Genomic DNA, 16,999 nt, shown 5'->3' on the forward strand with positions numbered 1-16,999 from the left:
ATCCAGTTCTAGACGGTCAGACACTTTATTTTCCACAGCCGAAGCTCACAGCAAGAGTCTTCTCATCAGCAGCAGTTTCTGCTGGTGTCTTTGGCAGCGGTCTGCTCCAGGTTGGCCCGATCCGATCCTGGTGACACAAACAGCCACAAAGATCATCACACTTCACATGATCAAAGATCATCACACTTCACATCATCTGTGATAGAGAATAAATGAAAGTAAGAGTTCTTGAGATTCGGCTTACTTGATTATATTTAATATGATTTAAGGTCTCATGAGATGAAGAGAATGCCACTAGCACAATAGAGAGCCAAAGTGAAACGTCACTTCCTGCTTTCTCCCTGTACCCGCGCTGAAGAAATTATGAATGGCAGTGAACGGAGAATAATGCAACTTTTTTTAATTGTGCCACGGGGTGCCAACGTTAATCTTGTCAATTTAAAGCATAACTTTGCATGTCAAACCTTTGACTGGTGGTGTATGTCATGTGAGAACTCACGGACCAGAAATCTCTGCTTGTTATGAGATGAAAGTGATTCCTTACTGATACTGTTTCCTTGTCCAATGCTGGTGGGTGTGACTCCTCCCTCCATGTCCTTCAGTATGGAGTCCTCAAAGGCCAAAGCTGCCACTCTGAAGAAAAACTCCTGCACATTCTCCCCTAAGACAGAGGGAAATATGTTTGATTTGATCTCCGATATTGGGTTCATGATTTGATACAACCACGATACAATGTAATCAATAGAAGTTGAAGAGCATGGTGCAGGTTAAACATTTGTATGAATTAACATTTTGGGCTCATGATTAGTATGAAAAATACCCCATAAAACAATTATGGACAAAAAGGTGGCATTCTTATAATTAAGCAATAGATCAGGACAGGCCGTGTTATATGCTTATTATACCCGATGGGCCGCATAATGGCCAGGTATGCTATATAACATACACATCATAAAAATATTCACCTAGGCTATTTAAAAGGAGATGTGTGGAAATTTAATTTGAGCCTATCACAATTCAAATTGTGTTTAGAGGGAGATAATTTCACTGGACTTCTTGTCCGGGAGATTTTAATTTGTCAGACTTTGATTAAAGCACCCCCCCCCCCTTCCCTAACCTAATTTAATTTAACTTAATTATGAGACTAAAAGAGAGTGAGCATACCTGATTTGGCCGATACAGCCCAAAACTCTGCCTGCATCTCTGTTGCCATCCTGATGGCGTCTTTCTCTGTCCTGTGCCGTTCCTCTGAGGGCTGAAGGAGAAGACAATGAGGTCAAAGCAGAAAATGATGAAAAAAAATCTGCTCAAAAGAAAATATAAAAAACTGGTAACATTCATTGCAAGTGATCAAAAAATCATCCATACACTCACCAGCAGGTCACTCTTGGTGCCAACCAGGAAGATGAAACACGATCCAGGCTCATTTTCTCTCATGGCCTCCTCTAACCACTGCCTGGGTGGATGAAATCAATTTACATTTCTGGATTTCAAAACTCACTTTCTGGCCCATCCTCAACAAGACATTTCAGAACCATCATCAACCAAAAAGCGTGTGACAGTGTACCCTCTGACCCTTGACACCTGTCACATAAGCCACGACTTATGAGAGAGAGAGAGAGAGAGAGAGAGAGAGAGAGAGAGGATAAGAAGAGACGAGAGTGAAACAGACAGAGCAGAGCTGTGTGTGTGTGTGTGTGTGTGTGTGTGTGTGTGTGTGTGTCCAGGTGATTGGCAGCTGCAGCATAACGTCAGGTTGCATCCCCTTAAAGTAGGATCACCCTGTACTCTCTCACTATATGACTGATGCATGTTTTTCACACAGCCCCCTGCTGCACCCAGTGTTGGAGCCTGACACACTGACTACCCTCATTGACTATGAATGGACTGTGGGGGAGGAGGGGGGCTGCAGACAGGCACATATAGTGCACTGTAAAGAACTCAAGGCAGACCGGCTAGCTCAGTCGGTAGAGCATGAGACTCTTAATCTCAGGGTCGTGGGTTCGAGCCCCACGTTGGGCGCTGATTTTGCGGACCACAATGGAATTAAGCCTCAACTTTACTGTGTTAGCGGCCGTGTAGACAGAATGCCCTTATTTGAGCTGCCAGCGCCTTTCTACAATTCATTCTCTATGGTAAGGAAGCACATTAAACCACACATGGGCAAAATACGGCCCGCGGCCCTCGGGCACCTGTGTGACCCGCGATGGAATTGAAAAAAAAAAAAAAAACATTTTTTTTTTTTTACAGTGCACCTGAATGCAAGATGCAAGATACCCGCTGAATAAGTGTCCAAATGTTCATGTCATTCTGGCCAATACTCTTCTGTTATAGCATTTCAGTCTGGAATATAACTAACTTAAAGTCGAGCTGAACCCAAAAATTACTTTTCTTTTCTTTTACCGTAGTTCAAATACCTGGGTATGCAGTGCACCGATGTAATAATGTATGCAAACAAAATCACAACAATCTAATTTCTTTAGTTTTTCACACTTTTTCACATCAAAAGTTCATTTTTCAAGATTTTATTGATAACAGTAATGTACAGTTTGCTGACGTCACCTAGTACTATCAAATTTCTACCCCATTTCAGCCAATCATATCACGACATGCAGCTGTCAATCAAATCTTCATTTCTGGATAATTTTCTCTTCCAAATGAAGTAGAAAATGGCGCCTAGTGCCTGTCATCTGGCAGAATTCCTATCCCATAAACTAACTACTAACTTGGCCAATTGTTAGAAACATGAACAAAAAACAAAAACTATAATCTCTAAGAATGCAAAGAAATGTAACTGGCTTGTTAAAATGCGCATTCCAGGGATATCGTATTTACAGCAGCGATAATGGCGCGCGCATCCAAGAGCTTGGTTGTCAGGGGTCGCACTTCGGAGATTCCAGGCCGACGTGCTGCACTCTCCGCTCGGCAACACGAAGGCAGCTGGCTGCCTGCGGCTCGCTGAGCTCCACTCCTCCCGTCAAAAGTCTCTTCCCGAGGGGAGCGCCACAACACACTGAATCCCACTCGATTTGGAGGCGGAACACGCCAGGATTGGCCAAGCCCAATCCAGTCCCCAGAATTGTCAAATAAAATCATCGACATGATACTATGACCCACCTCTCAACCTGTCATCTTAGACAAACTATGTTTTCAGTCTGAAACGGACTCATTATGCACGTGACGAACAGGTTCAGTTCGACTTTAAGAGTGCTGATGCACTAGCCAATGTCGTTGACACATCCTTAATGACAACTGATACTCATATACTCTGTACATGCCTGGTCTCTGTGCATTGTCCAATCCAGTGGTTCTCAACTTCGTTTTTATATCAAGGACCACCAAAATGGTCCACGTTGGGCTGATGGTGATTTCATGAGGCCAGGTCTGAGAAGAGTTTGTATTGTTTAACATGATGCTACCCGTAGTCCTATGACTGTCTGTGTTGTGAATGGAGGGATAGCACTAGGGCTGTGATCGGGGCGGCCAATGCTCTATAATAAATCGTATTATAATATTATAAAATAATGCTCTATAAATATAATAACATAATTCTCTAATTGATGGGGAGGTACAGTAGCGGAGAGGCTTGACTGTTCACCATTCTGCTGGGGACCCCGTGGGAGCCTCTTTTGGACCCCTGGTGGTGCATGGAACCACTGCTTTAACTGACATGTAATATTGTTTATTTCATGATATATACTGTCAAGAAGAACGTGCATTTTTCTATCTCTCTTTATTTATTTATAAAAAAAATTGTCTCTCTTTTGTTTGCTTTCTTTTGTTTTGCTTTGTCAAATTTCCTTATTATCTATAAGTATTGTAATATGTTTTAAACGCTAAAAAGCCATTAAAAAGAGTTTAATCGGGAGAAAAAAAGAGCACTAACCATTGAAGGAAAGATTAATGGCCTCCAGGTAATTTCCTTGAGCAGCGGTGGAGTTGTGACCGGAGGGGAAGCCATCTGTCGGCAAAACAAATTCACAAATTCATAACGCAAGGATTCCGTTACTAAAGTCACATGATCCCAGCTCAGCCCCATTTGCCAGGTCACATGACTATACCTGCTTCCTTCAGCCGCACCAGGATGGGATACTGGATGAAGAGCTTCTTGACGGTGACCAGTAATGTGGTCCACTCGTCCCGCCTCTCGTTCTGAGCCACCACCCTGCACACAAAAAGGTCAAAATGTAACGGAACGCAACGATCCAAGTGAACCTGACCAGGGTATGTGGAGGAATGATCAAGTTAAATCCAATACCTTTTAATAGCTTCTTTAAGTCCTTTTCCATATATTTTAAGAGCTCAACGCCACTTTTGTCACATCAGCGATAGGGGTGTAAATCACAAGTTTCATCACGATACGATATTATATAGATTCTTTGGATAACCATATTTGCTGATATCACAAAGTCTGCCACAGTACGATTTCGATTCAAATCAGGGGTCTGCGATCGATATGAGACGATATATATATATATTTTTTTTTACCTTTATTTATACAGGGGGAGTCTCACTGAGAGCAATGGTCTCTTTTTCCAGAGTGCCCTCTTCACATGCACACACACATTCATACCTGGAAGCTGACCAGTACAACCACAGTCTGATCTGTTGGCCACTGAGCAGCTCCACTGGAGCGGTTGGGGTTAAGGGCCTTGCTCAAGGACACCTCAGTGGTGGTAATGAGGGAGGGGCAAGCGCTGCCTTTTCACTTTCCCCACCCAGATTTATCCTGCCGGTCCCGGGGATTGAACCGACGACCTTCCGGTCACAAGCTCGCTTCTCTAACATTGGGCCACCGCTGCCCCATATTATGTTCATTTAACACAATCAGCACAATAGCTACAAAATGTTGTACATCATCAAATGGCGATTAAGACTTTTTAAGGGTTGGATAGTGTAGCGGTAGATTCCCTGCCTACCAACACGAGGGTCGCAGGTTCGTGCCCCCTTGTTACCTCCGGCTTGGTCGGGCGTCCATACAGGCACGATTGGCTGTGTCTGCAGGTGGGAAGCCGGATTGGGGGGTATGTGTCCTGGTCGCCGCACTAGCGCCTCCTCTGGTCGGTCGGTGGCGCCTGTTCAGGGCGGAAGGGGACCGGTGGGAATAGCATGATCCTCCCACGTGCTATGTCCTGCCGGTGAAGCTCCCTGCTGTCAGGTGAAAAAGAAGCGGCTGGCAACTGGGCATGTGTCGGAGGAAGCACGGTGCTAGTCTACGGCTCTCCCGAAATCGGCAGAGAGGGTGCAGCAGCGACCGGGGCTGGCAGGGGGAAATTGGCCGAGTACAATTGGGGAGAAAATTATGCTGCCAGATGGTTTCTTTTCACGTAACCATCTGGGAATGCCGACGGTGAAAAAATACCAGACTCAAGGCTTCAAAAGTAAACATTCACAAACCAATGGGTGACATCACGGTGGCTATGTCCATATTTTATACGGTCTATATCAGGGGTGGGCAATTATTTTTCATAGGGGGCCACATGAGAAACCCAGATTGTTGCCGGGGGCCGAACAAATATTGTCATGCCGTAACCCAGGAACTTTGATGATAGAGAGGGCTACAAAAAAATGTCCTCGCTAGCAGAGGGCCAGATTTTGCTGAGCGTTGGGGGCCGAATGGCGCCGGCACAGATTTTTTGGGGGCATTTGAAGTCAGGTTTAGAGGAATACCTCATTTTAAATTAACAGTTGTGATGTCATTATTCAGTCTTAAACACCAATATTTGATCCTTTTCTCACTCACTCCTATGTCATTAACTTTTTTGACCACCTGCCAATATGGCTGCTATATTAATTTAAAGTTACCAGCCAATTAGAATTTCCACTAGCCAAAATGTTTTTCTTTAAATAAACCAGAATATGAGTGTTAATTTAAGCATAAGTATCAGTAAGTGGCCCGGGATTCTCAAAGCCTGTGTTGAGGGTCACACGAACAAAAATGCACTCTTGAAGCTAAATAAATCCAAAACCAACAAGTTAATTATTTCCATTTTTACTTCAATGTAGAACAGTCATTTCTTACACATTAGATTACTTTTAGCCTTTTAGTCATAAAGATTACTGAAAGATATTCCATACCACACTGAAATGTTATAACAGAAGTGGAGTATTGCCCAGAATAACATGAACATTTGGACACTTATTCAGCGGGTACCTTGCATGTTGCATTCAGGTGCACTGTAAAAAAAAAAAAAAAAAAAAAAAAAAAAAAAATTGCAATTCCAGCGCGGGCCGCCTTTTGCCCAGGTCTGGTCTATGAGTAGACATAAGCAATAGATGTATGCTCACCTGTAGAAGTCTTCATAGAAGCGTCCCTCGTGATCCTGCCTGATGGACCCTCTCAGAATCTCAGGGAACTCATCTGAGAAAAAGAGCAGCTCAGATGTTGCTGCCATGTTGCTGCTGTGGCGTAAATCATTGAAATGAGGAGGAAAATAGGCTCACCCATAGTTTTAGCACTGTAGAAGGTGCGTGAGAAAAGTACAACTGTCACTTCATGGCTACAGTTCTTCTCCTAGTGGGAAACATGTGATCAGACGTCAGAACAACGTTACTTCTGTGTTATATTTGAAAGCTTTTAAAATGCCAACAGAGGCTAAATAATGTCAAATTGCAAACCTTCCATTTGGCAAAAAGGTCAGACAGGAAACCGTTTACTGCCTTCTCAAAGTAGAGGTCGCCTGAAAGCAGAACATTCAAATAAGACAGTCTCCTCTGGTGACCAAAGGCAGTATCATGAACCTCGTGGAGAGGAAAACGGAGGTTCAACTAACCATAGATGTCAAAGTCCCACATCTCACAGCTCATCTGGATAAAGATGTATACCATCGCCGATGTGGATCTGAACACCACCTGTAGCACAAGACAGCATCACTGTGACTCCGACATGAATACATGCTAGAGTGACGTAAGGGGAGTGAGCTATACTGGCTGGTTAAAAAAGTTTTTTTTTGTGTGAAGACAACACTATGCCACCACTACTATGATGGTCACTCTAAATCAGTGGTTCTCAAACTTTTTCTGTCATGCCCCACTTTGAAGGAGGAAAAATGTTCATGCCCCACCGCCCCAACAAAATTGTAACAAAAGGGTTAAACAAACAACAAAAGTTTAACTTTTATTGAAATAACATCAAGATCATGATGACCATTTCTTTCTATTTTCTTTCAGTAATGTTGTCCAAATAAAAAAACAACTTCCATTTCAACTTTATAAAAAAATGTGTGACTGCTATATCTGTGGTTGTTTAAATAATAAATTGAAATAATCAAACAGAAATTACAATCACTTTGCTAGAACGAACAAAGTTAACCAGATTGCTCCATCAGATAAAAATCTAATGAAATGTGCAATCATTTTGTTATAACGATATCAATAAAGTTCTATCTGTGCAAAAAATAACAAATATTTGGCAAGAAAAAGTCTTATTATCACTGTATTAGTGGCTGCAATGAACCTATTTTGCACTGCACATATTTTCAACATGATAACAATAAAGTGCAACCTGTGCAAAACTAAACAAAACAAGTTAAAATATTTGGCAATATGAATGAACCATCCATGCAATGAATGCGAAGTCACTACAGAAGTGGGGTTCATTTATTGCTCACCCGGAAAGAAGTCAGACGTCAAAACATTGGTTGCGCGCTGCATTTCTGCATTTCTGCATTTCCCCCTGTTTTGCCACTGCGCCCCACAGGGGGGGAGGGGCCCGCCCCACACTTTGAGAAACACTGCTCTAAATGCTGTTCTACAACAGCATGAGTGAATACTGGATTCTGATTGGCTAGCAACAGTGGTAAATAGGCCAACAATCTACAGTTCGGCTCCAACCGCAGTATCACTCCGCTCCCTGATGAATGAAGAACACCTGTGCTGACTGTTAGCTAGAGCCATATGAAATCCGCGTTAACGGAATCGCGGACGGAATCGCGGAATTGACCAATAAAAATGGAATCTACTGTAAAACGTGGAATACTGCAGAATTTGCCATAATTGGGCTGAAATTCAATATATAATGTTAATAAGGTGATGTCACCCACAAGCATCTCTCCCTCTCTTCCAAACACACAGCTGACTGCCCTCAGTGGACTCTGCAGTAACGTAACGTAACGTTAACGAGCGCATTAACGAGCGCATTCCAAGCATTCCAGCTTCGGACAACGTGCAAAACCCTGTCTGAAGTGTGCGTGAAGTGTTGTTGATGTTACTTGCCTTCAGTCAAAGCCTTCCGACCGTAGTCTAGATGGCAACAGGGAATGAAAGACGAAATATCCACTTTTGCACATGATGAAGCTGGAAAAGTTTCAATTGTGGCTGTGTCTTCTTATTCAGTTGACACATGCCGTTTTTACACAATTTCTTCTTGCTCTAATACTCAGTGAGTATTACTCACGTTAAGACGTTCAAGTTAGCAAAGATAAACACCACCACTTCCTGTTATAACTTTCAAAATAAAATAGTATTCATTTGAAGCATTTTCTGTTTGAAGTAAGTTTTGTTCACAGGTGTTTTTTCTTTACTTGAAGCACACAATGAGAAGCTTAAAAACACTGCAGAAACATAAAAATTATATAGAATGTTTTGTACAGTAATCTACTGTATTTCTGACTTGAATCACTTGTTAAAAATGGTGCATTGCTGTGTAAACTGATTGTTATATCTTATTAAATTGTGGACATTTATTCATCCCCACATATTAGACACTATTTCTGATGGTAAAATGAGCGTAAAAAGCAAAACACAGAATTCAGAACAATTAAAACGGAAAAAACGGAATTCAGGAAAAAATAAAATGGAATTTGGAAAAAATTAAAACGGATTTCATATGGCTCTACTGTTAGCCTGTCAGTCTACAAATCTCTAACAAGGAAATGTCCGATTTCGTAGTAACGTTTGATTTACTGGGTGGATTGAGTTTTGAGCAGTGGTTAGATGAAGATGAAGGTGAAGTGAACAAAGAACGACATGGTGAAATTGGGGAGAGAGAACTGGCTGAGCTTGAGTTGTCACGGAGTGAACCTTGGACTGTCAAACAAACAAATTGGGCAATGCGATCTTGTGTATGGAACTATATTCTGTGGCGGAAGGATAAATGTATTCTGAAACCAGTAATGATTGTAAATACCGTAAATTCCGGACTATAAGCCGCACCTTTTTTCCAGTTTTTTGGCCTTTTTTGGCCCCTGCGGCTTATATAACGGTGCGGCTTATCTATGGATTTTTTCAAAAAAAAAAAAAAAAAAAATCTCTCTTTTTTAGCACTCTTTCTAACTATAAATCCTATATAACTATAATAAGTTTTAATTTCCTCTCTTGCCCTCTTTTCACCACACTGTATGACACTGTATGACACTGTGTGCACTGTAAAAAACAACACAGGTGGTGTTGTGTTATGTTGTTTTGTTGAAATGTTAATAAATGGGAGCTTCCTCAAACAGCCATCTCTTTCCCAACAATCCCCTCTGTGCATGAACCCTTACATATGGTAATTAAACATTAAAACACAATAAAAAAAAAAAAAAAAAAAAAAAAAAAAAACATTAAAACACCCGCGGCTTATAGTCCGGTGCGGCTTATATAAGAAAAAAATAGTCAACTTTGCAGGTGCGGCTTATACACCGGTGCGGCTTATAGTCCGGAATTTACGGTAAATGAATTGAATGTTACAATTGTGTATTTTTTATATTATGTGGTAGCTATTGTAGAAAAGATTCGCCTCGTGCCACAACCCTGTACCAGTGGTAAATGTGGCCACAACCCCCTTCCTCTCGTGGTAAATTTCTTACTTTCACAGTGTTTTCCACACCGAAACTAACTTGCAATTTCTTGGCTTGAAAAAGGTCAAATTTGAAGATACAGTACTTTTAATTGACACAAAATATTGGCTATCGCCGACTTGAAAATATCATATGTCGGAAAATATCAGCATCAGCCTTCAAATAGCCATATAGGTGGAAGTCCATTTCTTACCCTGGTGTCTTCACTGATGTAACCACAGGTGACCTTCTCTCCCTTCACCCACAGCTCACTGGCCTGGGCTCTAGAGAGGGAAAACACTGTAAACATTAGGGGTGTCACGATACACTCAGTTCACGATACACTCAGTTCACGATACGATACAATACACGATATTGGGTTCACGATAACGATACGATATTTTAACAATATTTTTTTGCGATCGATTTGTAAGTTGAGGGGGCATCCTCCACGCTAATTTGAGTAATTTCACCATTTTCATCCTCCGTGTCTGTAACGTCCTCCATTTTGTCTGACTCTGCAAATGAGTTATTCTCCTTCTTCTACTAGTGTTTCTGCAAATTAGTTGACCGGACACAGACCTGCTTCACCTACTAGACTGAACTCAGAGCGCCCTCGTCTGTTCAAACAAAGCAATGAAAAGGAGGGCGAGCATGCAATCAGGTGCAGATCAGTGCCACCATGTTCAGCTTCTTTTTCTCGCGATATGAGATTTCATCTCAACGATACATATCATCACGTTTTGATATCGCGATATATCGTGGGACGATATATTGTGACATCCCTAGTAAACATACATGCATGCAGCAAAACAAAGCAACTTCTTTTCCCCCTAACTTCAGCACTCAAATTTGCACATTTGCCTTTTGTTTCCTTTACACATACTATCAGTTGGGTGCTTGCTGATCATAGAAAAACTGTAGAGATACATGTTAACATATTCCCCAGTGTACACCCACTACATGTCACTAGTGTAAATGCCTTGGCGTAAACACAATAGGGCTGTCACTTTTTCCCAAAATAAAATTTGAACGAACTTTAACACATTCACTGCCAGCCGTTTTTTTTTTTACTGTAGGTAGGTTCTGCCAGAGGGTTTTTTTGAGGATTCTGGCTCATCTTTCAAGACCCGAGGATTCTTTTCTGCTAAGATTTTGTGAACACACAATATCTCAAAAGAACTAATAGAATGTGTGCTTTCTCTGTCTAAAAGAGTTAGTTTGTAGAGTTAGTAGTTATGTAAGCATTAGCAGTTGAATACAGCATGGTTTCAGCGTCAGAAAAATTATTCTGAGATAAACGGCTTTTTGTGAAATTCGATAGAACAGTCACTTTAACCATTCATTTTTGGCATCAGTAAGACTCAGACATCTAAACAATAGTTTTGAACAGTAATTTCCTCCATAACAGCAGGAAACCCCCCTCTGCTTCCAACTCCTCCCTCCGTGGGCGTTCTCCTCCGCCCTCCTTGGCTCTGCAGCGGGTCTGTGACAAACGAGTTGCTGCAGCCTGGCAGTCTGGAAGGGGCTCGCTGGATGGGTTTCGCTCGTTTCTTGGCGGTCCGGTTGAGAGCTCTGATGAAGCTCTTGCGATTCTGGGCTTATTTATGGTGCGTGTTTCAAAGTGTGCATCCAATCTATTCTTGGAACCCCCCACCGTTGCCACCGCTGTGCATCAGCGCGAAAGTGAAAGCGTTTTCGCCATCAATTTTACAGTATGAGAACGGCTTCCTTGCGCTTTTCCCTCCAGTTTTGGGTCGCCTCTTTCTACTGTGGAGAGACATGTCGCCACTCAGTGGGTCGGTAAAATAGATTATACACATTCAATACCTCCAATTCTGGTATAGGAGACGTAAAAGGGTTAGATCAACGTCCCACCGTCAAAAAAAAAAAATAGATTTTTTTTAACGTAAAAACACTTCATTGGCAGTGAACGGTTGGATTTTGTTTGACGTAAAAACACGTCATTGGCAATGAACGTGTTAATTGCCCGAAATTCGTTCGAATATATTCAAAGTTTTTTGGTTAATTTAAAAAAAAAAAATTTTTTTTTTTTTTCAGTCCAGCAGCCTGTTGCACCAGCTGAACGTAAGTTCTGTCTTAAGTTAGGGTGTAAAGTCGACACTAACTGCTACGTTCAAACTAGTTAGTTTGACACTAAAGTTGTGTCTTTGTTTGGTTGCACCACGGAGACGTAAGGTACATCTTAACTAGTAGACCCTAAAGTCCATACTAACCAAAATAGTGTCGCAGACAATGACGTGTACAGTATCTGTGACCAATCAGTGAAAAGCACGGTGGAAACGGTGTTTATTTACGATGTTTAAGTGGAGTGAAAACAGGACATGTTGCCCACCGCAAATTAGTGCTTTCATATTTCATCAACACTAATCAAATGAGAACGTTATTGAGTAACGTTCGTTTAGGTTCATATTACTGTTAACGTTTATCTGTGAGCTCTTCATCAGTATTGTAGGCTATACCACCATCCTGCCTCACTAAATTGTTGCGGTTATTTTAATTTGTATGCAGTGCTGCAGCTTGTGGGAAACAAAAGCGTGAGTCATAAATATCAAAGGGTGTAATTTATCACGGAGAGCGCGTTGCGGACGCAAAACAACGATGCGCCACGGTGCCAAGTTGCAATCCGTGCCAACTGCTATTTTACGGAGGACTTTACACCTAGTAAGACGTAGGTGTAAATTTTAAGTTCTAACTTATGCCTACGTTGTAACTATTTCACTTGGTGCAACCCAAATATTTTTAGTAGTGCGTAAACTCGGACTTAGTGAGACTTTACGTTCAAACTAGCTTACGTTTCAACTTACGCACAGCTGGTGCAACCCACTGCAGGCCACCGGGCATCAGCCCGACGTGTTAGCTTGGACGCTCACAGTCACAACACTGCCTCACAAACTTGGCTGCATCCAACTCGAGACAACTTTTCAGACCCTGGAGACAATCTTTCTCAGAAGAGACTAACGCGACAAATCTGGAGACTTTTTCTGACAGATCTGGAGACTTTTTCTGACATGGGATTAACATTACCAGCAAGCAGCAGTTGGTTAATTTTGGTTCATAAAAAATAAATAAAAAAAATAATAATAATAATAAAAAATTAATAAAAAAAAAATAAAAAAAAATCGAACATTCAAATTACATTTTGAAAACGAACCCCTTCCCCCACATTCGAAGTTGCATTCGAATTTCGAATGAAAAGTGACAGCCCTAAAACACAATGTACATTGTACATAATATGTTTGATAATGCCTACAGTACCTGATGCCTGCAAACTCCACCTTCTGGGTCACATAAGCACAGGTGCTCACCTGTAACAAACAGTATACAAGTTAAAAGCTCACATCTACAAGCTATTCCATATTACATCCAGGTATGTCAAACACACATTATGCCTCACCAGATTCTTCTTAAGCCTCCACATGTCGCCCCTGCCGATATACTGGTCTTTGAAGGTCAGCTCCACGAGGTCCAGTGTTACATCCTGTGAGGAAAACGCACTATAACACCCCATTTACACCTGCTTTTTAAATGTGACCTGTATCCAGATAACTTATCCGGATACAGGTCACATTTAAAAACCAGGGGTAAATGGGGTGTAAGATTAGTACACACAACGCGTGTGAACGCTTTGGAAATAATGTGGAGAGCGCTTCCATTGCGCACAAAACACAGCGCACTGAGCTTTTTTGTGCTTCGTTTTGTTTTTCCCTGCAGTCGCGTGCAGTACAGTTCAGGACGCAACGATCACACGGACGGTAGCCAGCTAGTTTCGTCTGTTTCATGTTGTTGATTATTCGCACTGTAAACATGAAAGCCAGATTATTGGCAATTCTGGCAGCAGTGGAGTTTGAAGATCCCCCTGGTAGGAGGAGTGACATTGACGCGCTTTTCCTCCAAATGTTCAACTTTTTTCAGCTTGAGATGCCCAGAGCGCTCCATCAAAAAACACGAGCCGCCAAGAACGCTTAAACGCCAGGTGCGTTCCTTGAAAGACGAGCGTAGCGCTTAGCGCGTCCTTACCATAGAGAATGAATTGCAGAAAGGTGCTGGCAGCTCAAATAAGCGCGTTGGGTCTGCACGGCCGCTAAGAGCTGCTGTTGAACTTAAATATGGTCCCGCCACAGCCGCTTCAGAGGAAACGTACCTTAGGGTCCACGATGTTCACAATGACATCCTGGTACGCCCGCAGCTTGAAGGCCTGTGCCACTGTCTGGTCCACGCTGATTGTCTCTAGATTAGGAGAAAATATCCATCAGTTAGATATTCTTAGTGAAGGGCAATGGCAGTATGCTTTTGTATATTCTACCGATGGCACAGCAGATGGAAAATCAACCAAAATTGAAGATACACGGTTTTCACAGGACAACAGCGATATGATAAAATGTTTGTTATGTCACCGCCAGCTGCATATCTGCACATGTAAATAGCTACAATGCATATTTCTCATATTGAACACTTCGGCCCCTCGATTATTCAATTTATTCTATAAAATGTCACAAATGACAACTGCCTGTAAAAATGTTGTGGTATATTACTAGCAGGTTCTAAAGACAACTCCCTTTCTTGTCTATCTGCATAAGAGAAGGATCTTCAGCTAGAAAGCTCTGGGAGGATACATGATCTCTGGGAGGATACATGCCTTCAGGCCCAAAACCCAGACTAGAAACACCAGAGGCAAACTGCTACAGTATAAATAGAGCTCAGGATTTATATTACGCCGGTCAAATGACACCTTTTTAATCCTAATAAACTGACAGTTGGATTAAGTGCATTGAAGAAATTGCCACCTTATTTCCCTGCATGTGTACTCTGTACTCTTAAGGACTTTGTTTACCATCTGAAAACATTAGTTGTGCCTGTGTTGGTCCTACTTGGTGCTTGTCTACAGACTGTATGATAGTGCTGTCATCGTTAGGTGAACAGAAAATGCAAATTGAACTTGCTTGTTAATACTGTGTGGAGGGCCACATATAGTATATTACATTATTATTTACAGTAGATTTTGAGAGCCAAGCCGAGGGCCACTTAAAATCGGTCCGCAATTGGCCCCCGGGCCGGACTTTGGACTACCTGGCCTAATGGAAAGTAACTTGTAATTTGCATTATAGCTAGAGCAAGATGGTTGTGAATGAGGGGAAAGCATAGGATGATGACAGATTTTTTCTTTTTTTACCTTCACTCCTGTTTAAATTTGTCTACTTGTTTATATAATTTATTGTGTTTCATGTATAAGTATGTTTTTCTTGTATTTAATTACCTATTTTGTACCTGTATTTGATATTATGTTAAGCATCTCTTTGTACCAAGAATATTATTGGTCATTGCAGGGAGGGTTTTATTTTAGTTTGTTTCAATGTGGATGTTCTGTTTATTTAAATGAACAAAAGCCAATAAACATAGTATTGAAAATAAAATGACAACTGCCCATCAGAAGTTTCACAAGAGCCCAAAATTATCAATTTCATATGGATATGAAACAGAGGAAAGCAGCACATTTTAGCATTTGTTAAGCTGTAACCTGCAAATGTTTGGTATTTTTACATGATAAATGACTAAAACGATGAATCGATTATCAAAATTACAATTTCCTATCAGTCGACTAATCGATTTCGGCACTGCAGAGATCATGAAAGTGTTATATAATCTAGTCTCATCTAATCGCTTGTGCATGACAAACACACTGTGAAATACATACGGTGTCAGACCATAATTCATGTACCTTTCTGAAGGTCTTCTTTGAGACTCTTCACCTGCAGCAGGAGAGGACTGGGAATTTAAAAGAGAGGATGGTTATTTAAGGGAGAGGTTTTCAAAGAGGGAGGCAGGCCTCCCCAGGGGGGCTCCAAACAGTTTCAGGGGAGGCTGACTGTTTTTCTCACTTTCCTAGAGTCAGAAACAAATAAATGGCATTCGACAGACCTTTCTCTGTAATTTGGTCTAATCTGAAGTATGTCAAACAGCAATATCTGGCTATCTTGGCACAATTGTTGAGTGTCTATGGGATCAAATAACACAATGATGATCTCATAGGCATTCAGGAATTGAGCGTTTTCCAAGCTTTGTGTCTCAGACTTTGAAACCCCGTGGTTTAAGAGATCAGGGGAAGAAGAATATTAACAACACACTAAGGATCAGCTGAAGGCATAAGTCACTCTGTTTTGCAGGCTCACCTGTATTCATCAGTGGGGTGTGCGATCTCGATTATATCCCCAAGACTGACTTGAGGGAAAACTTTGGGGTTGACAACCAACTCATCATCTGTTCAACAGAAGAAAAAAAACATTTGAAAATGTGTGTAAAAATGTGTGTAATTGAAGCCAAATGGAAAGCAAATCTTTAAAAAGTATGAAGTGACTTTGTTTCACTTACCACTCCCGCCAAAGCCTTTCTTGTGCACCACAAGCTTATATGATTTATTAGTCTTCATGATGAACTAGCAGAGGGATAACAATCAAGATCGAGTTCATTCAGTTTCTATAAAGGTTTGTAATTGTATGTATATGCGAGTCTGCCCTGATTCCTTCTCTTTTATGGAGAGGTGGTCTTGCTAAAACCTATTCAAAAATCTTATCAATTTGGCATATATGATCAAAATAGCACTCATTTAAACAAGATGTCAACCTTTAGAATAGTTCCACCTGTTATTCTCATAATCTTCCACACAGTGGTGGGAGGTTCGTCTTTTATTTAGATTAAGATGGTGAATCTCATTGTGCCGAATTGTCCAGTGAGCCCTAACGATGACATTAGAGGTCCCGAGTCATGTTCTATGAGACGCACGGTCACATAACACTGCCAGATTTGTTGAATGGAGTTCGACATAATGTACCATCTTCTCTCCATACAGGACAGTATCGGGGCAGTCAGAAAAGCTTTTAACCCTAGTCAGCACAACTATGGTTAGTTACTCAATCAAAATGTGACAAATGAGCAGCATATAAAAGGAGTTAACTTTTACCTGAACAAGCAGCCAGTAACGTTAGCTAGCTGTCCCGTGTTGTTGACATGTCCTAGCCTAGCATGCTGAGACAAGAACTGATAATAACTAAACTAATACTGTCTAACCATGAACAACTAACAACACTACCCACGAACCTCAGTTAAGTTACTAAAGATGAAGTAAGCAAGTGCCTTGAGAACACATTTAAATAAAATAAGGCAGAATAGTTGTTTATGGAAAGCTCGATTCAGAGCTGTTTACTACTGAAACTGAGCAGCTT

General features: G+C 41.3%; 1 protein-coding gene across 1 annotated transcript; it reads right to left on the minus strand.

The window, feature by feature from the left end:
• Window positions 1-16,206, minus strand: LOC310792275 (GATOR1 complex protein DEPDC5-like; the record flags this gene model as incomplete). Its single annotated transcript, XM_083653997.1, has 17 exons — window positions 1-127; window positions 545-661; window positions 1,165-1,255; window positions 1,375-1,456; window positions 3,887-3,961; window positions 4,062-4,165; window positions 6,289-6,361; window positions 6,445-6,514; window positions 6,619-6,680; window positions 6,774-6,852; window positions 9,973-10,042; window positions 13,038-13,087; window positions 13,177-13,260; window positions 13,924-14,009; window positions 15,499-15,545; window positions 15,950-16,037; window positions 16,149-16,206. The coding sequence occupies 14 exons, from the start codon at window positions 16,204-16,206 to the stop codon at window positions 1,446-1,448; spliced, it is 957 nt and encodes a 318-aa protein (XP_083510123.1). The 3' UTR covers window positions 1-127; window positions 545-661; window positions 1,165-1,255; window positions 1,375-1,445.
• Between the last annotated feature and the right edge of the window lie 793 nt (window positions 16,207-16,999).

The sequence above is a fragment of the Poromitra crassiceps genome (assembly GCF_964638095.1).
Source record: "Poromitra crassiceps genome assembly, chromosome: 17".
Taxonomy (NCBI): domain Eukaryota; kingdom Metazoa; phylum Chordata; class Actinopteri; order Beryciformes; family Melamphaidae; genus Poromitra; species Poromitra crassiceps.